A 22,078-nucleotide genomic window follows, 5' to 3' on the forward strand; every position below is an offset into this window, starting at 1 on the left:
TTCATTAGGAAACATATTTCTTCTTCTTCTTCTTCCAGTTGGCTATGGCAGATATTTTAGCTGCTCCTCCATTTCTCTATTTCACGTGTTCCAAAAGAGAAAGTGCATTTCCCATCTCACATTCAAACTAATCAATAACATATTTGCTTAACGTAAGATAAATACACACCATTAGTTAAAACACTGTCCAACCAGCGATGAGTAAAATTTGATCTAATTCGAAAAATTAACTTTTTTAATTCGACTTGAAAAAAATCGATTCGAATTGATTTCGAGTTGTAATTTCATAAACTCAATTTAGAAAAAAAATTCAAATTCAAACTGAGTTGTAAAATACAACTCGAATAATTCGAAATTTTTAATAATTAGTAGATTGATTTTCAAGTTTAAGTTGAAGTTTGAATCGAACCCCTTGATTTTGTATGATATATGTAAATCACATATAAATACAATATTAAAAATATATATATGCATTACATATGGTTATAAAATACAATTTAAATTAGAATCAAATAATATCATAATATTGTAAATATTTATAATTAAATTTAAATAGAAACTCGAAAATTTAACTTGACTTGAATTTTATAAGCTCGACTTGACTCAACTCCGAGTTATAAAATAGGATTTACCAACTCGAATAACTCAAATTTTTTTGACTCGACTCGATTCGATCGAGCTCACCCCTATCCAACATTATCAATATCGTATGAGTTAATTGCATCAAATGTCCTCAAAGTATGACACTTATTTTAAATCGGTCCTTAACTTTTTAAATATTTTAATTTTTTTCTCTAAATTATTACTATCATTCTAAATTAGTCCTAAAACTTTTGAATATTTTAATTTCATCACCAAACTATGACCTTCATTCTAAATTGGCCCTGAACTTTTTGAACATTCCAATTTCATCCCAAACTATACACTTTGAAAAAAAACAAAATTTAGGTTAAATTATGGTTGAAACTAATTACATATTTGGATGAATTTGGGGATAAAATTGGAATATTCAAAAGTTTGGGGACTAATGTAGAAATATGGTGATAGTTTAAGGATGAAATTAGAATGTTCAACAGTTCAAGGACTAATTTAGAATGATACCCATAGTTTGGGATAAAATTAGAATATTCAAAAGTTTAAGGACCAATTTAAAAGAAGGGTTATAGTTTATAGACATATTATGCAATTAACTCATGATATTTGAATTAAGGTGATCTCAATGGTAAAAGGAAGTGTTTTTCTTTTTAAAATACTCTAATTCGAGAAACTACATCTGTTGGATCTGTACACTATCAAAATTAAGAAATATTCTAAACATATATTATCTCATAACCCCTCGTACTATTAAAAAACCATACTTCAAAAGGTTTCCAAATAAATTATATATAAATTTTGATCTGATGTATATTTTGATATATAAATTGTTTTGTATAATTCTATATTTATAGCACATACAAATATTTATATTTATCCAATATAAAATAATTTGATATATTTTTTTATTGTGTAAAATTAAACCAATTAAAATTTCTTATATACTTTTAAACCACAACAAAATGTTATATGTATAACTACATTAACTCTCAAAATTTTGTGAAAAAAAGGTCTTGCTTTTCTAATTCATTCTCATGCTCTCCTTGTTCATGATAATGTACACTCCATTTGTCCATTGTCCTTTCCATCATCATCTTTTTCTATGCTTCATTGAAAGGAAAGGAAAGTAAAGCATTGTCAAGCTTTTTGGATGAACTATGCACAAGAAAGAAATGTTTCTTCACCTCGTCGAGTCGGAAAGGTGGATAAACGGTGGCGCCAAAGGAGACTGCAAAGTTTACTTGGGAACGGTATACTAGCCATTAGTCCCATCGAAACTACCATGACCATTTTGTCGCCTTTTTTCTCTCAAATTCTCTCCCCACATCTTGGCCTCGGCCACAGCTCTTTCCCGTTCCAAATCCCTATTCAACATCCTGGCAGTTTCTCTGGGGGAGTCCTTCTCGGACATTTCCAAATCCCACCTACGACCAGATGGTTCTCCTTCATCGCTCTTTGACACCCTTCCTCCTCTGTCATCTCTGTGTCTTTTATCATCCTTATCTCCAGAACCTCGGTAGCCGTGGCCTGCTGCATTAGGATCATATGCCTGGTTTGCCAAATACGAGAGAGCGATGACCACATCCCCAATTAGAGGACGTGTGGCAGCCTCCTCCTGAATGCACATAGAGGCCACAGCTAGAGCTTGGTAAAGACCTCGCATTGGATACCGTCCTTGCAATCTTGGATCTGCGAATTTTGAAAATTTGCGACGGTCGTTGAACAATGGACGTGCCTGCACATTCATTAAAAAAATATATACTATTATATAGTCTCAGCCATGGCTTGCTACACAGGCCAACCCAAACTACAAAAGCACTTCAAATGCATTACCCATGTAACAATGTTTTGTTCTCCATGGGGCCGTGCGCTATCAATAGCTTTCCGTCCAGTAATTAGCTCTAAGAAGACAACGCCGAAACTATAAACATCAGATTTTACTGTCAATTGACCCGTCATGGCATACTCGGGAGCACAATAGCCATATGTGCCCATAACTCGCGTGGAAACATGTGATTTATCTCCTGTCGGACCAAGCTTCGCAAGCCCGAAATCAGATAACTTCGGCTGGAATCCTTCCTCCAGTAATATGTTGGAGGACTTGAAGTCCCTGTAAATAACAGGAGGATTTGCTTTATCATGGAGGTATTCCAAACCTTTAGCCGCACCAGCTGCTATCTTCATTCTTGTGTTCCAATCTAGCGGTTCCTTCTCAGGTGGTAGATCTGTAGAGAAACTGATGACAGATTAGACTATAATCTAGAATTCCGCTTCCTGCTACATTATAGATGTATTTAACTGACACCGGTAGAACACAAGCAAAATATGGCCGAGGGCATGACACGGTAAAACCTGTGCATATCCATTTGTGTTAACTAAAACCCTGAATTTATCCAGCAATGAGATGTGACTATTATCTGTATGTTATTGGTAGTAAAGGGCTAAAGTCGAACATTCTGAAGCCTCCCGACTACTAAAAGCATAAGACGGCTTGCTAGTGAACCGCAAAACAGATCAATTATGAGAACGATGTGATTCATAGTTCAGTATCAGTTCCGACATTAATTAGACTAAAATGTTTTTGCTGAAAGGGAGGCCATAACCTACAAATAGGAGAAGGAATTACAGATGCTGGGACTCAAATCCTTAAGACTTTTGGATGCCAACTCAGCTAAGCTCCGGGTTCATAATTAGGCTTAGTTCAATATTATAACCGGTACGATTCCGATGTGATAATAGGGTTTAGAAAACCACAATGGAAATCCACCAGTTTAGTCAAGACTTAGTTTAGAAAGAAATGTTGAACTTGTGCAGTGCAAACCATGATTTTGCATATCAATCACAATGCCAAACTCGACCAAATACTAGAAGACATTACAAGAGTATCTTGATATCAGACAATAAGAAAGATTGACACGAAATGAAAGAGCGAATAATGCAAAGCAGGCCTAAAATATTGAATTAATATGTGTAAGGCTGTTGGGACAATATATATGACATGATATGACAAGGGTTTTAAGCATGTTTAGTGTTGTTTAAGGAGAAATAGTAGCAAATCAATGAAAATAAGGCTAAAAAGAAGATAAGAAGTTGGAACTCTTGGAAAATGTAGGACTAGATAAACCTCTAGTCTTCGGAACCTATTAAAAAAATAAACAAATAAGGTGGAATTACAACTTATTTAAACTAGGTTAACAAGTCATTCAGCATCATGTCCAGTTAAAGATGCACCATCCATAATCTTTGTTTTCACAAGTACACGCTCCGATGTGACAAAGCACGACTGGACACACCTGAACATGCCCCAAAATGACAAGACGTGCAATTTGCATTTCCCCCCCCCCCCCCTTAAATAGGGAGTCAACCATGAACAAAATGTTAAATCCTAAGGAACTCAAATGCTCGAAATCTATAAAGAAAATGAAGAAAACTGAAAGAGACAATAATGGAGAGTTAAATACCAGAAAGGTTGGGAGTAGAACATAAAGTATCATTGTAAATATGTTACAGGAGAGAGAATGCTAAAGAAAGAAGGTAAAGATGACCAAACAATGAGACAAGTATGAGAGGAGTTAACAATTCATAGCATGATAATTTAAGGTATTTTTAAGACTTTGAGTTCGAGCTATTTGATCCTAATGAATTTATTAAGGTTCAAGTTTTTAAACTCAAATTTGATTTTGAGAAATTGGAAAATTAATAGCATTTGCATGTTGACATTTGATTGAGAAGTATCCAATTATATTTTATACTATTATATAATATATATATATATATATTGTGTGTCTTGTCAATGTCCTAATTTTCTAAACATTCCAGTGTCTTCGTGCCTATGCCATATTGTACCCGTATTGTGAGTCAGTATCCATGCTTTCTAGATTAATACTAATTATCACTTCACAATAGTAATGAGTCCATTAAAATTATGAGGAGCTCAGAGAATATTTGTATATGAAAAAATGAATAAGATCCTTAACCTAACATTGGCATTCCTACATTGAGCTCAAAATGATAACATTGTCGACTTGAATATAACTTTACAAAGATCCATATGCAGAAGGACTAGTTGCTCTAGATATAATGAAGTAATACGAGAAAGAACTATATCGTTGGAGCACTAATGTGCACCAAACATTACCGTGAAGGTGATCTTCCAATGATCCCAAGGGCATGAATTCATAAACAAGAAGCCGTTGATCTCCATCAGCACAATAACCAATCAGGTTAACAAGATTGGGATGATGAAGAAGGCTGAGCATGAGAACCTCAACCAGAAATTCCCTGTTACCCTGGAGACCGTTTCTATCCAACTGTTTGACTGCAACTACCTGCACAGGTAAAAATTACATAGATAAGAGACATGATGACATGAGCTCCTCACGCTATACAAGATTGATCTTGTTATCCCAATTACGAGAACCTTTAGTTTGTGTAAATTCAGAAGAAAATGTAGAGGTCCTCTTTCGCACATCTTATAGAAATGCATAACCATCTTCTCGAAAAGGAATATTTTTTTTCAAAGAAGCATAAACTTCATTGTCCAAATTGCAGCGTTAGATATATTCGGCATTAGTTTATTCTCTAGTTCCCAAAAAATGATTAACAATTAAAATTCATGTTGCATGCAACGGTAGAACTTTCAGACTCATCTCAGACCTCAGCTACATCATGACAACATCAAGCGGAGGATATAGATGGGAAAACCACGCTTTATCAGCAAGACAAACTCCATGAGGATGGATGCTGCTCCCTTTTAGCAGAGTATCAGGTACGTCAAGTAGCAAGAATCACAGCAAAAGATACAGATATAATCGAACATTAATTAGATCATCTTCAATGGACAAAAGATTGAAACTTATCAGATAAAGGAGCTGCATCCAAGTTCAATAATTGAACTTTTCAATAGATTTACTCTTAAGATTCAACTGTATATAGCTGTTTCACTAGGAGCAAGACCAGAATACATATTAAGAAATTTAGAGGACTTGAAATCCTAATAAAGTTATTGGTACTATACGAAATATATTAATCGCGCAATTACCAATTTTAATGCATCACTTGCTATGCAAATAAATGTTAGAATCTAGGAAAAAAACAGAGTATTTTCTATCCAAACACTCAGTCTGCAGTATTAAACATCTGTATAACCAGAATGGTCGAATTTCAAGAACATGACAATGTATGAGCAAATCGAGCAAAGTCCTAGAAGTGATAAAACATCTATAATAAGATTACCTGACCAGTACTCTCGAGCCGCCCTTTATAAACACTTCCAAATCCACCTTCCTAAAAAAGATTCTGGCCTGAAATTCTTTGTTGCAGCTGCAAGCTCGCGAAAGGTAAAAACCTGAGCAGCAATTTGGACACCAGGCCCATCTTTGGGACTTTGTACTTCCCTTTTGGACCCTCCATTACTTCTTGCTCTAAGCCTGTCCCCTCCTGTCAGCTCCACAAAAATTGATACCATGAGAAATCTGATTACCATTTTAATGCAAACAAAAGAACCTAAAAAGGAAAGGGAATACAATCCAAATTCAAAAAGCTCGGTGATTCAAGAACGAAAAAAAGTTTAATTGTCAAGGCAATAATAAGCTCCCATCAAGCTAAGATTTCCGGATGATGGACTTTGCTTATCATATTCAGTATGCTAATTTGAGTTTAAGTTATTGAATTACTATAAATTACAAGACATCTATCAGTGGATTTTGAACTAATTACAAATTTTCAACCTAATCCACTATCGAACATATCACCATGCAATCAAAATCATCTTAAGATCCTACTTCGGGTGGGGAATACCACAAGAAAAACCCAAAATTTATATCTCTAAAAGTTTTATGAAGGTAAATCAAACAAGGAATAATAGTACACTGAGAATATTACATAACAAAGTAAGGACCATCATCATCAAAGTTAACAGTAAAATAATCATCATCATCATCAAAGTTGGGAAAGAAACTAATAATTCAGAAAGACACAGATCAGATCAAGTGATTAAGTAATATATATATATATATATATATATATATATAAAATAAAAATTAGTTTCCATTATTCGCATATGTAATGAGTAAAATTCAGTTTTGTCACGTCAAAATTACGTCAAAATTATGAATTGTCCGCCGTGAACTCAATCCCACTACTACTGGACGGGCAATTCATATATATGTATATGTATATATTCCAAAACAAAAGAAAAAACGTTTATCGCTAACCTGAAGATAATTTGGAAATATTAGAGGAAACAGTTGGGTGGCCTTGTTTTCTCTCAACAGTTTCATTGACAGGGTTTAGCTTCTCTTCTTCCTTAGAATCGAAACAAGGAAAACAGCCCATTCCCTCGAAAATCAAACGAAGCCCAGAAATAATCCGAAGCTTTTTGAGATATATATCAGATTTACAATCAAAAACAGGGAAAAATTGATCAACGTGCCATATCCGATCCTGTTTTCTTACAATTTTCTAATCTGAAAATATGGGCAATCTCCCCTCGCTTGTTTTACCTGATCAAATAATCAAACCTAAAAGATAAAACGAATCCCAAGTGAAAGCGAAAAAAAGAGAACAAAGAGAAACTTTTAAGAGTGCGAACAATGGAGAAATTTGAAGCAACACAGAGAGGTTGAAGAAGAGGAGAAAAAAGAAGCCGGCTTTAGTGTACGGCTTCGTGCACACTTCACATATAACTTACAGCTCTTACGCTGTTTCTCATTTTGACCCTAGATTTGTTTCATTTATATTAAAAATGACAACAAAATCTTCCCCTTTCTCTCTTTAGATTCCCTCATCTTCTTTAACATTCTTTCTCTATTTAACTTCGCAGTTATTTCCCTCACCGAAATCCACGTTCGTGGTGGTGCTGAAATTGAAAGAAAGATCAGATATTTATGCGTCAACTGGCAGAACACACGGGAAAGTGAGGAATTGATGGAAACCTCAGCACATTTCGATCCCATTGGACACATTTCTCATTCAATTTATTGCTGAAGTTTTTTTTAGTCCTGTTTGTTGATTGGGTCTTACTTCTTTTAAAGTTAAACTACATAAATGATCATGTATGTTTCATCAAGTTTATTTTCTTTCCACTCATGTTTCAAAACTAACTATTTAATCACACGTTATTGATTTATAACAAATCGATCACGTAGTGTTATTTGAGGTGACAGAACGATGATCAGCCTAAATATTTTGAGTTTCAAATCATCTTTTGAGTGTAAAAATTATTATACATGATCTAAGATGTTTTTGTTGGTGAATCGACTTTCATACCCACCCAATCTTTATACGAAACTCAACATTATCTTATGAGGGGTTATTTTTATAAAAAATGTATATATTAACTTAAATATTTTAGTGTTTTTATCGATAAAAATTATAGATTTATATATCAAAACATCATACTAGTAAAAGAAAATTGTATAAATCCTTAAAATTTATATCTTTACGTAAAAATTTAAAGAATTTATTCGGTCCTTTTTTATAATATATCAGTATAATTTTATAATAAACTCACATAAAATAAAAATTTAATCAATATTTTTTAATAACATATTTATATAATCAAGATATTTAGAGACATTTTAAAAATATTTTCACATATATATTGTCTAAGTTTTTTATGTTTAGAGATGAAAATTAATAAACATGCATAACAAATATAGATATTTGAAATAAAACTATAAATTTAAATTGAATCGAAAAATATTTGAAAAAATTCTTTCAACTAAAATGAAATAACTAATAACTTGATTGAAATCTCAACTTAAAGAAGATAAATAACTCAGTAGATAAATCAAAGAAGATGAACAACCAAACATGAAAAATACGAAACTTTTTTGTTCCTTGAAATAAAAAATACCAAATGAAAATAAATTTTCATTCGTTTATAAATAAAAAATAACAAAAGAAATGAATGCTAACTATTCTAAATAAATAATATTTAAGTGATTTTTAAATTTAATATATATATATATATATATATATATATATAATTAAATTTAATAATTTATTAATAAATATTTTTTGAGAGATCAAATTTAATAATTTATTATATATATATATATATATATATTGGGTGGGGTGGGGGCCATGGCCCCTCTAGTCCTAAATTTGTGCCACAACATGTGGTGGTCTGTATATTTGAGTGTGATCCATGTAGTTCTACTTCATAAATAGTTTTCGTATCTTCCGGTTGAATCGATAGCTATCATGAACAAAATCGCTAGCACAATGATCTTTGCAGGATACAAGGCAGAGTGCTGCATTACTTATACCGGTCTTAGGCTAAAAGCTTTGGATGCCGAGTTATCGTTTGAGACTATCAATGCCGGCGATGCTGAAAGGATGAGTTGGGAATCGCTCGAAGTCGAGATCGGTAATTGGATTAATGTTATCAAACATCGCACCGACAATCTCGTTTCGGCTGAACGAAAGCTCTGTGATTCGGTGTTTTCCAAGCATCCTTTGATCGGTCGGAGATTGTTCGGCGAACTCGTGACATCCTTGACCACAAGGTTTCTTAATTTTCCAAATGCACTGGTGTGGCCTAGACAATACTCCATGGAGAAATTATTCAAGTTCTTAGATATATACGAGGCATTGAGTGAATTGAGAAAACTGGATATTGGCAATTACTTATCAGCCAAGGAACTCGTGTCGGAGACATCTCTGGTTCAATGTAAGATCGGTGAAACCGCGGTGAGCATTTTCTCTCAGCTTGAAAATTCAATCAAGAATGACAATGCAGGCAGAATCCTGGTCCCCGGCGGTGCAGTTCACCCCTGGACACGCTATACAATGAATTATCTAAAGTATGCTTGTATAAGAACACATTAGAGGGAGTATTTCGAAAGCGTGAAGAGGGATCGACCGTGGAGAAAGTTCCGGAGAACGACATTCAAAAGGATGATAGGTGCCTTCCGGCATCCCCTTTTGCATTAAAGCTAATGAAGTCCATGGATTTGTTAGAAGCCAACATCGAGATGAAATCCACGCTCTATAAGAGCCCGTCATTGCGTTACATTTTCTTAATGAACAACGGGAGATACATCTTGCATAAGATCAAGGAGTCGACCGAAGTGCACGAATTGATCGGTCATGCTTGGTCTCGGAAACGAACCTCGGAGTTAAGGCGGTACCATAAAATGTACCAAAAAGAAACATGGGGCAATGTGTTGCAGACCATAAGCCATGAGGGTGTACAAGTTAATGGGAAAGTGTCAAAGACTAAACTAAAAGAAAGGTTCAAGAACTTTATCTTGTTCGACGAAATCCTCAGGACACATAGCACTTGGGTGGTAAGCTACGGAGAGCTCAAATCGGTGCTTAGAGTGTCGATATCATCGGTGATGATCACGGCATACAGGTTGTCGTAACCGGATTTCACCCGGGCACGAAATTTTACTTGGTGGGAATAATGTGGATAAAAAAATGATTTTAAAAAAATGTTTTGAGAGTTGCCATCGGCCTTTAAGGTCAGGTAGGTCGAATACCTAAAAATTATCTTTTAAAAGAGTTTTTAAGAAAACATCAGTTAAAAGATAAATTGATATGCGTTTAACCAAAAATTCATTCTTTTTAGAAATAAAAAGAGATTCGTGGTCGGTTACGTTTAGAGAATGATTAGCACCCCTACAACGCCCAAAATTTGTACTTATTAATTATAAATTGTCTCTATTATTGGAAATTTAAAAGTTCAAAAATATATTTAATTCATAATTCTGTTAAAGTTTATTAATATAAGTTTAAAATAATATATTAATATATATATTTTATTAAACAATATATTTATTTTTTTAGAAATATCAAAAAAGGGCTTCTAGGTGCTTTAAGACAGCTCCTTTCTTAATATTAAAAAATAAATAAATTTTAATAGAACATAAAAATAGATTTATATATTAAAATATTTATTTTTAAAAATATCAGAAAATGAACATCCAGTTGTTTTAAGACTATCATTTCTTAATATTGATAAATATATATTAAAATATGATTAAAATGATTTAAAACTAATATATTAAATTTATAAATAGGATTTTCATAGAAAACAAATACAATAAATAAATAAATATTATATATATATTTATACTACTTAAGATAATAATAAAATAATAATAATAATTTAAACATATATAAAAATAACAAAATAAAATAATAATGATCAAAATTTAAAGGCAATAATATTAAAATACAAAATATATTAAATGAAAAATATCAAATTGTTAGGGATTAAAATATAAAATATATAAATTAATGGGCCTTATTAGAAGTATTATAAAAATATAATTACTAATAGTTTAATTAACCCTTAATTATTTAAACAATGATTAAAATGAAATTTATCAAAGTTATGGGGGTTAAATCTGTTATTTAATATATATTTTTACCGATTAATGACCAAAACATAATAAGGTAAAATTAGAAGACAATATTAATATGCTCATAAATGTAATTCCAGTGACTAAAATGTAAAATTACAAAATACAGATGAGGGTATAAAACCCCTCTAACCGGCCCCCCTAAAGGGCCATAATTTCCATTTTTCATTTCTCCCTCTCGCCTTCTCTCTAAACTCTCTCAACAGAGAGAGTCGGTCGCCAACAACTACCGTTAATAGCCACCGTCGGCCACCGTTCACGGTGGCCGGAACTTGGAAAATAGCCTAAATTGAAGCCTTATTTCCCCTTAAGCCTAAATCTAGCATATTTTCCTCTTAAAACCCTTTCAATAGCCATAAATCTAAACAAAACCGAAGGATTCTACCTTTGATTAAACGACGGTTGGACGACGTTTGGCTTCCGATAACGCTTGGTAAGTCTCTTCACTCTTCTCTCGGTTGTTTTTCGTTGCTCTATGTCGTCGGTGTTGCTGTGGTTTGCTCGTTTCTCTTGTGTGTGTTTGCTGCTCGTGTTCTATGCTCTGTCCGTTCCTCCCCTGGTTCTTGGTTTCTTGTTTTTTTCTTGCAGGTGGGGTGGCTTTTATAGCCACCACCGAGGCTCTCGTTGGACCGGTCCCAGAGATGAGTTCTGGTGAGTCAACGAACCTGTGGTGACTCACCGAAGAACGGGACGCGTGGACGGTTGGACTGACTCTTCTAGGAGCTTCGACGGGCGTCGTGGCAGTGGTAGCGTCGGCAGCAGCTGGTTGGACCATCTGGCTTGGGAGATGTCGGCAAAGGCGACTGCTGGGAGTTCTTGGAGGCGGCGGCGGCAATGCTAGGGTTTAGAAACCCTAGCTAAAACCCTAAATGTTTAGGGTTTTCCTCTAGTCTGGGCCAACTGTAAATGGGCCTTGTAAATGGGTTTAAGGTTTTGTAATATTTAATTTATTTATTAATAATATATAATAATATATAATAATAATAATAATAATTAAATAATAAAAATAAAAGTAAACTGAAAAATTAGTGTCTACACAGGTCATTTGTGGGGATATTCCAGTCATGTTTTGATAACAGTAAACAGGCAGGGAAATACATCAAGTATCAACCGGAAGATATCGAGGAGTTGCTCGAACAACAACAACAAAACCCTATTCTCATATGCAATGATACTTTATTTATTAAAATGTTTAATTTAATACATATATTTATTTATTAAAATGTTTAATTTAATACATATATATTGATCGAATGTTTGCTATTATATATGTATTTTATGAAAATTAATGAATTATTTTTAGTTTAAGCATTTAAAATGTATAGAACTTAAAAATTACATGGGTATAAACTCTCAATATAAAGGGAAAGTTTGCAGCTTAATTACTTTTATCACTCTATATTTAAAACAAGTTCAGTTTAGCTTCGACATAAAAAATACATGCAAAACCAAGACGTTTCGACCAAGATATTGTGTTAAAAGAACATTAAATAATAACCACATATATTGTTTAAATTATTGGTAAAATTAAACAAATTGATTCCTCCTTTAGATTGTTTAGTTCATGCTAATTTTGAAAATGGTATCTAAATCATGTCAAAAATAGCAACTCAATACAATTAATTGTAATTTTAAGGCAGCGCCTGTAATAGACTCGATTTATCATTTTCGACCTTATCGTATTGTCGCATTAATTTAATTTTCGAAGTTGCTCAATTACATCATTCTATACCATCTCTTGACTAAAAACCCTAAATTATAAACCATAAACTCTAAACCATAACCCTGTTACCCCTAAACACAAACTTATGATTTATAATTTAGGGTTTTAAGTTTGAAGAAAGATATGAAATAATGCAATTAAATAATTTTGAGTGCTAAATTGATGCGAAAATGATAAATTAAGTATACTACAGGAGACAAAACTTTGATGTTTTCATCTATTTTATATAACTTTGATTAATATAATAACAAATATAATCCTCAATATCTATACATTATATTAATGTAATCTTAATTATAAAAAAATCCAACATAATTTTATAAATGATGAGGGGACAAAAATCTAACAAAGTCTAGCTGTAGGATACAACAACGGCAGACGCTATTCCAGCTAATAACTAGTACATAACTCAACCACAACAACAGAAGCCGGCATGCAAAACAGAGCCACTACAAAAACACTATCAAATAGCATGCGTCAATCAGACCTGCAAACTAAGAGATAGAAGATAACTGATTCTACATAATCCTTACAAAAAAAAATTAGAATTCTATGCAATGCGATGAAATTCTCCTACAAAAGGATTGCGAGAGAGCTACATTACATTGCATGCCAAATCTTGGGGGTGAAAAATAATGAACTACTTCTACTCTGAACCTCTACGCCATAAAACTGTAGGACTCAACTCATTGCCCCAGTACGAGAACGACCATCTCCGGAGAAACAAGCGAAGAAGCATGGGCAATCAATGGTTTGTAATGATCGGCACCCGCACCACACCAACCTGAAACATTAGGTGAATCTTAAGAGTGTGAACTTGCAGTTGTTGGGAAATAAACCGAGTACGAGTAATTTCTTATAACCAGATTAGTGAGAATGCGAAAGAAAAGCGGAAAAATAATACCTGAAATTGATAACGGAGTTCAGCCAATTTGTTTTTTTCTCTGGACTGCTGCAGGTCTTTTACTAAGAGAGAAAATTTACAGGTGTTTACAAAACACTCTCTACTCACATGAAAGCTCTCTAGTATTGGGAGAAAGAAATGATTTTGGGATGGTTTTGAAGCTAAATGAGCTAGGGTATTTATAGTTGAAACTTAAGGACTTAATCTTATAAATAACCTAAAGCCTAGGGATTAATTGTGATTATCTCATTATCATTTTTCAACAAACATCTACCAAACTTTGAAAAACTATTTTTCAAAGAAACATTTACCAAACTTTGAAAACCATTTTCAAAGAAACATTTACCAAACTTTGAAAACCATTTTTTCAAAGTTGGTTACCAAACTTGAAAACCATTTTAATACTTTCAACAATCTCCCACTTGAAGACTGGTTTTAATCTGTCTTCACACCTCGATCAATGCAACAGCTTTTCTAGTCTTGTTACTCTAGCATGCCAACTGAAGTTGAACACAATTTCAGTTTGTCTGTAGTCACCGTCTTTGTCAACATGTCTGTCGGATTTTGAGCTCCACTGATCTTTTCAAGTTTCAAAATCCCATCTTCCAGAAGAGACCGGATAAAATGATATCACAATTGTATGTGCTTTGTCCTGGAATGAAAAGACGGATTCTTTGCTAGATGTATAACACTTTGACTGTCGCAATACAAGACATTGTTTTCTTGTTTCTTGCCTAACTCTTCCAAGAAACTTTGGAGCCAAACCATCTCCTTGTTGGCTTCCGTAACAGCGATATATTCTGCTTCAGTTGTGGAGAGAGCAACTATCTTCTGTAGTTGAGAAACCCAACTCACTGCCGGTTCCTTCTAGAGTATAGACATACCCTGTAGTGCTCCTTCTGATGTCAACATTTCCGGCTAAGTCAGCATCTACATAGCCTGTCAGTATCGTATCTCTACCTTTGAAACAACGTGTTTTGTTTATGGTACCCCGCAGATATCTGAGGATCCATTTGACTGCTTCCCAGTGTACTTTGCCCGGATTATTCATGTACCTGCTAACAGCTCCCACTGCTTGAGCAATATCTGGTCTGGTACAAACCATGGCATACATCAGACTTCCAATTGCTGAGGCATATGGCACCTTCACCATGTGTGCACGTTCTTCCTCCGTCTTTGGTGACTGTTCTTTGGAGAGTCTGAAATGAACACCTAAAGGTGTACTTACTGGTTTAGCATCTTGCATGTTGAACCTGGAGAGTACTTTGTTGATGTACTCAGCCTGTGATAATATCAAAGTCCCCAAATTTGTGTATCTCTTGATCCTCATCCCAAGAATCTGTTTTGTAGCGCCCAGATCCTTCATAGCAAACTGCTTTGACAATTTTTGCTTCAAGTTTATAATCTCTTGCATGTCTGAGCCTACAACGAGCATGTCATCAACGTACAATAATAAAATAATGAAGTTATTGTCGAACCTCTTGATGTAGCAACAATGATCTGCTTGGCATCTGGTAAAACCATTGCTACCTATGAAGCTATCGAACTTCTTGTACCACTGCCTAGAAGCTTGTTTTAAACCATACAAGCTCTTCTTCAACCTGCATACCAGGTTTTTCTTGCCTGCCTCTATGAAGCCTTCTGGCTGCCTCATATAGATTTCTTCCTCCAAATCACCATGAAGGAAATCTGTCTTCACATCTAACTGCTCAAGATGTAAATTCTCTGCAGCTACAATTTTTAACACCAGTCTATTTGTAGATAGCTTCACGACTGGAGAGAAATTTTCATTGTAGTCAATACCTTCTTTTTGCTGAAAGCCTTTGACAACCAATCTTGCTTTGTAGCGTTTGCTCCCATCATGCTCTTCTTTGATCCTGTAAATCCACTTGTTATGGAGTGCTTTCTTTCCTGATGGTAATTCAGCTAATTCCCATGTCTGATTTGACATAAGTGAGTCCATCTCATCTTTCATGGTAGACTCCCACTTGACTAAATCCTCCACTTGCATTGCTTCATCATAGTACTCTGGTTCACCATTGTCAGTCAACAACAAGTAGTGCAAAGAAGGAGAATACCGTTGGGTTGGTTTAGGAATTCTGGAGGAGCGTCTCAGTTCTGGTGTGACTGGCTCTTCTTGAACTGCTTCAGGAGCGATCTGAACATCATTTCCAGAAATCTCTTCAAACTCAAAAAATTCCTTTATTTCAGCTTCGGTGTTGGAGCTACTTGATTCTATGGTTGACCTGTATTTGTACATCACATTCTCATTGAAAATGACATCTCTGTTTCTGATGATCTTCCGATTTTCATAGTCCCAAAATCGGTAAACGAACTCATCACTACCATAACCAACAAAGACATATTTGTTGGACTTGGCATCAAGTTTACTTCTTTCAGCAGAATCTATATGTACATAAGAAATACAACCAAACACTCTTAAGTGTGAAAGGTTTATTTCTTTCTTGCTCAAAACTTCCTTTGGTATTTTGCCATTCAAAGGAACTGAGGGCTCACGGTTGATCAGGTAAGCTGCAGTGTTGATAGCTTCAGCCCATAGAAATTTGGGCAATCCGGCATGTATCCTCATGCTTCTGGCACGTTCATTCAGAGTTCTGTTCATGCGCTCTGCTACGCCATTCTGCTGCAGTGTCATGGGAACTGTTGTCTCCATCTTAATCCCATTATTTGTGCATAAATCTCTGAATCTTCTATTTTTGTACTCTCCTCCATTATCAGACCTTAACCGCTTAACTTTCAAACCAGTCTCATTTTCCACCATGGCCTTCCATTTTCTGAAGGTATCAAAGACTTCTGATTTCTTCTTCAGAAAATAAACCCACACCTTCCTTGTAGAATCATCGATGAAGGTGACATAATATAATGAGCCTGGAAGAGATGGAACTGGAGATGGTCCTCATACATCAGTATGAACCAACTCTAACTTTTCAGCCTTGGGTGTCTTACCAATCTTTGCAAAGCTGACTTTCTTTTGTTTGCCAAAGATGCAATCCTCGCATAGTCTGACATCTACATTCTTTAGATCCGGCAGCTTCCCTTTTGACAAAAGTGTCTTCATCCCTTTCTCGCTCATATGACCAAGCCTTTGGTGCCATAGGTTTGATTTTCCATCAGCATCTGCTGCAGCAATGATATTCTCTAAGTTTGAGGTTACATAGAGAGTACCAGTCTTCTTACCACGAGCAATGACGAGTGCTCTTTTGGTAATCTTCTATTCACAGCCTGAAAAAGTTGTACTATAACCTTCTTCATCAAGCTGTCCTACAGAAATCGGATTTCTTTTGAGGCTAGGAATATGTTTCACTCCTTTCAGCGTCCAGGTGGTCTGGTTTGGCAACTTTAGTCGGATGTCTCCTTTTCCGACGATCTTCAAGGTTTCATCATCAGCTAGATGAACCTTCCCAAAATAACCACTGACATAATTTTCCATGATTTCTCGGCATGGGTTGGAGTGGAAAGATGCCCCTGAATCCAAGATCCATGATTTAATCGGACTGTTGACGCTTAGAATCATGACATCACCTGTCTCCTCTGTCACGTTGGCAGATTCTTGTACGCCGGTATTTTTCTTCAGTGCTAGGCAATCTCTTTTAAAGTGACCCTTCTTGCCACAATTATAACAGGTAAAATCTTTCTTTCCCGTTCTAGATTTTCCCCGTCTGGATTTCGATCTGCCATGATTTGAATTTCTTTCTGAAGTTCTCCCTCTAGACTCCGTGTGCAAGGCTGAGGAGGTTGATGCTTCACCCGATTCTCTCCGTCGAATTTCTTCGCTCAGTACCAGATCTCAAACATTATCGAATTTTAATTTACTATTTCCCGACGAGCTGCTAATTGCTGTAACAGTAGCATTCCAACTGTCTGGTAAAGATGATAAGAGAATTAAAGCTCGAACTTCATCATCGAATTCAATTTCCACTGAACTCAACTGGGTTGTGATTGTGTTGAGTTCATTTAGGTGTTGTGCCATCGATGCCCCTTCCGTCATCCGTAAATTGAATAATCGCCTCATCAAGTGCACTTTGTTTGAGGCTGATGGCTTCTCATACATACTGGAGAGAGCCGCCATAAGACCCCCCGTGGACTTTTCCTTTGCTATGTTGAAAGCAACATTGCGGGATAACGTCAGTCGGATAACTCCGAGGGCTTGTCTGTCGAGAAGAGCCCGGTTTTCATTCTTCATGCCCTCTGGTTGCTTTCCTGATAGAGGTTGATATAGATTTTTCTGGTACAGAAAATATCCAATCTGCATCTTCCAAAAGCCAAAGTCCGCACCATCGAACTTTTCAATTTTCACATTCCCTTCGTCTACAGCCATCGCTCCCACTCGAATCTGTTTTCGTTTGGATCGTTTCTGATAATTCTTGTGAACCACCGTGCATTAGAACACCTCCCTCGACAAGCTCGTATCGCCGATAAAATTTTTACTATTCATGAAATTCACTATTCATGTGAATAGTAGTGAATAGTAACCTCGCAAAAAAATAACAAAATTCACAACCAAAAGCTCTGATACCAGTTGTTGGGAAATAACCCGAGTACGAGTAATTTCTTTATAACCAGATTAGTGAGAATGTGAAATAAAAGCGGAAAAATAATACCCGAAATTGATAACGGAGTTCAGCCAATTTGCTTACGTCTCCGGACTGCTGCAAATCTTTTACTAAGAGAGAAAATTTACAGGTGTTTAAAAAACACTCTCTACTCACAAGAAAGCTTTATAGTATTGGGAGAAAGAAATGATTTTGGGATGGTTTTAAAGCTAAATGAGCTAGGGTATTTATAGTTGAAACTTAAGGACTTAATCTTGTAAATACCCTAAAGCCTAGGGATTAATTATGATTATCTCATTATCATTTTTCAACAAACATCTACCAAACTTTGAAAAAACTATTTTTCAAAGAAACATTTACCAAACTTTGAAAACCATTTTCAAAGAACCATTTACCAAACTTTGAAAACCATTTTTTCAAAGTTGGTTACCAAACTTGAAAATCATTTTAATACTTTCAATAGCAGTTCGATGAAAGAAGAGTAAGAAAAAATCAAAAACTTGTTCATTTCAAAAACAGAAAGGAGGTTCACATATTTCACTCCTCGGACGATATGGGAGGAAGAAAACACAGTTGTCTTCGTCGACCATGGCATCCGATCCATGTGCTTGAACCTGTAATGGATGAGTTCAAAGAATGAGCTTCAAACTAAGCTAAAGGAAAATGTTGATACAGATACAAGTTCTGGGTAATTAGATGCAATACATAGCCAATGTGATAAAAAAATGGCTATGGAAGTACCAATCAAACAGAAAAATTCATATGATAAACCATAGCTTCAACTTACTACATATATCTCGCGATTGAACTCTGTTGCAAGACATTCGACAGCAATATCATCTCCAAATGTGGTGGCGCGACCTTCTCTATTCTCATCTACAGATAATAAACCCTCCTCAATATATTGTAAAGTGATGATATCATATTGATCATCAGGTGGACCAGAAATCGACATGTATTTGGCCCAGCTCGAGCCATTATTCATAGGAATACACCTCTCTTTGTAAATAGATTCGGCTACCAATTCTCTTCAATAAGAAAAAAATGATGGACAAAAAACCATATCAAATAGAGGGTTGATACAATAATCTCATATAAACATGTCTGGTTTAATTTAATGCAGTGAAATGTCAAAATATGCATTAACTCTTTCAAAAAAATGTCGGGTTCGGGTCTCATGCCCATCCCTACGTATAAGTTACAACAAAGGCTTCTCAAGTATTAATAAGATTACAAATAGCTCATCTACTTTCAAAATGTTATAAACTAATCCTTCAATTAATCGATGGTCAAACAAATCATTGAATCGTTAAATATCAAATAGATTTACACGATGGAAAATTGTACTTCAAAGAGGTAAAATCAAGTCAATTAATTGATTATAACAAGTATGTTGCTTGATTGATGGATCATGTTACATTGCACTAACTATCGTTAATTGTTGTATTTTTCGATTGATGAACTTGAATTTCATCATAAAATATCTTGATCTTCTCATTCAATTATTCAGAATATATTCCCGAGAATCTCTCTCAAAGGTCATAAATCAACCAAAAAAAACTTCTGAATTTTTTCAACTTAATCTACACCGTCGATCGTCAAATACTTTTCAGTCTCGATTATGTTATTCCTCTTACCAATGCTACTTTATCCCTTGTTTGGATCATCAAATAGAGCCTTCGATCTTTGAGAAGCCTAAGATCCAAAATGCATTTTCTTTTATGATTAATTGAGTAATTTATTTGTAACTTTCTAAATTAAGTGATTCATTTATAATCTTACTAATTATTGGTTGACCTATTTATAATCTTACTAATAGTTAGATGATTTATGGTGTAATTTAACTAACAACAAAATAATAACGTTTCATAATCACGTCTTCTAATGTTTGTCATATATATTATTTTAAAGGGTAAACTACATAAATGGTTATTAATATTTGAATAAGTTTTAATTTTTCTTACTAAAATTTTAAGAGTAACAAATTGATCACTAACGTTATTGATTTATAACAAATATGTCACTTGACACTAATAGCTCGTTAATATTAATGATGGAAGGCTTACCTTGACCATTTATCATCTACTTGGATCGTTGACTGCCAGCGAAAGAACTGTTAAATTCCCTGAAGCTTAAAACTTATTTTCACCATTTTCCCTCCACAAACACAAACACATGGGTCAAAATTCAAACTGGGTGATCCAACGTCACTGCCAATCGTCGTCTCTAGGCATGAAACCTGAACCCGACGAGTTTCGACCTGACCCAACCCAATCGAGTTAGGTTTTTTTTAAAAAAAATAGGTTTGAGTCGAGTCAAGTTTTTTAAAAGTTATATATTTAGGGATAATTATATTAATACCCCTCTATAGATTATTTTTTTCCAATTAAATCCATATTTTTACTAAATAAAAATAATATTTTTAATAAATATATTATTTTGGGTCGATGTAAAATCGACTCAAGCCATCCCTACTCGTCTCACCCACTTCCTTAATTATTAGAGCTCTCCAACTTCCACAACTTCCATATTCTCCTCTAACATCTCCATTGATGACGTTTGCAAACCTTTAAGTTCGTCTTTACTACACCCTCTTCTTCCCTTTCGCAACAACTAATGTCGTTCTAATTTTCTTCAACGGAGGCGACTTTAGCTTCCTAAGTGTCACCTCCCTCTACTTCGACATGGTTTGTCGTAATTTCGTCTCTAAGCTCTATGCTATCAGCATCTATGTCAACTACTGTCTAGCTCCTGAACACCATTACCCTCCACAACACAAAGACGAATTCAATGCCCTTAACTTCATTGACCTAAACTGGGCCACAATTTCACCGAAAAATGCTGACCAAACTCGTTGCTTCTTTGCCGATGACAGCGTAGGTGCCAATCTAACTCTTTACGTGACTTTCCTTGCATGCCAAACCAAATTTCGAACAATGAAAATCATTGGGTTGATCTCCATACAACCTTTTTTTTTCTAGGTAAAAATCATGCTAGCATGAACAAACATGGAGAAGCATTTCTTTTAAACCTAAAACCTCTTTGTTTATTTTAAAATTTGTTATTTCTAATATTAATTATTGTTTGTTTAATTATTTCATATTTGTTGTGTTTATAATCCATTGATCTTGACTTTGTATTTGTCTATGAGCTATCTCAATTCTCAAAGTGTTTTAGTTTAGCCTGAGCTTTAATCCCATCCATGACCGAATGAAAATGTTGTGGGATAAAACAAATTAATAATAATATTTTCAGTAATCCACAACGCTTAAGAAGCTGAAGCCGCCTCCGTTGAAAGAAAAAAACTAGAATGGGAATGAGTTGTTGGTTGTCTAAAGATAGGAAGGGAGTGTAGAGACCAACTTAAAGGTTGCGAGCAGTGTCAATGGGGATGTTAGAGGAGAAGATGGAAGTGGTGGAAGCGAGAGAGCTCTAATAATCTAGGAAGTGAGTGAGACGGCTATTGTTGGTGCCGTTGGATCACCCAGTTTGAATTTTGTGTAACACCCCAGATTTCGTGCTAGCAGATTCGGGTTTACCTGTGAGGTTAGTGAAACCCGCAGAATTTATAATTCAAGTCGTTGGGCTTAATTGGATGGAGGATCGATGCACAGGATGTACCGCCGAGAGGTATGACCAAGAAATCAGTTTATGAAACAGCAGTGTCGTATATCGAAAAGAAAAAACCGAGAATGTTAGTCATACATATGTTCCTTTAATCCAATGGTGAATTGAGGGGAAAGCATAGTATTAGCTAATAGAGTATTGCTACCCAGAAATGAACGCGTAGAGATTTCCTCAGAGTCAGAGAATGACTATTAAGTGGTGAGCAACCAAACCAGTACAAATTATCAGTAAGAACTCAAAACAGCTAGAAAAAAGTAACAGTAACAACTAGGATGTCATA

General features: G+C 34.9%; 2 protein-coding genes, 1 long non-coding RNA gene and 1 pseudogene across 3 annotated transcripts in view; 2 read left to right on the top strand and 2 right to left on the bottom strand.

Annotated features, from left to right (window-relative positions):
* Positions 1 to 11,615, top strand: part of LOC120142892 (bidirectional sugar transporter SWEET15-like) — a 40,291-nt gene extending 28,676 nt beyond the window's left edge. Inside the window, exon 6 of the mRNA XM_039157367.1 lies at positions 11,577 to 11,615. Within this exon, the coding sequence (XP_039013298.1) occupies positions 11,577 to 11,615 (39 nt within the window). The remainder of the gene's footprint in view (positions 1 to 11,576) is intronic.
* On the top strand, positions 163 to 5,593 carry LOC120142701. Its single transcript, XR_005517875.1, has 3 exons — positions 163 to 174; positions 4,453 to 4,455; positions 5,442 to 5,593. It is a non-coding gene; the product is annotated as an uncharacterized LOC120142701 (long non-coding RNA).
* LOC120142698 lies at positions 1,713 to 7,404 on the bottom strand (annotated as a pseudogene).
* Positions 11,616 to 13,246: 1,631 nt separating the features above from the next.
* On the bottom strand, positions 13,247 to 20,721 carry LOC120142893. Its single transcript, XM_039157368.1, has 5 exons — positions 20,686 to 20,721; positions 20,238 to 20,269; positions 18,959 to 19,199; positions 18,689 to 18,785; positions 13,247 to 13,495 (listed from the first exon to the last, which is right to left on the bottom strand). The coding sequence occupies exons 1-5, from the start codon at positions 20,719 to 20,721 to the stop codon at positions 13,380 to 13,382; spliced, it is 522 nt and encodes a 173-aa protein (XP_039013299.1). The 3' UTR covers positions 13,247 to 13,379.
* Positions 20,722 to 22,078: the final 1,357 nt, after the last annotated feature.

The sequence above is a fragment of the Hibiscus syriacus genome, unplaced genomic scaffold (genome assembly GCF_006381635.1).
Source record: "Hibiscus syriacus cultivar Baekdansim isolate YM2019G1 unplaced genomic scaffold, ASM638163v2 tig00110831_pilon, whole genome shotgun sequence".
Lineage (NCBI taxonomy): Eukaryota > Viridiplantae > Streptophyta > Magnoliopsida > Malvales > Malvaceae > Hibiscus > Hibiscus syriacus.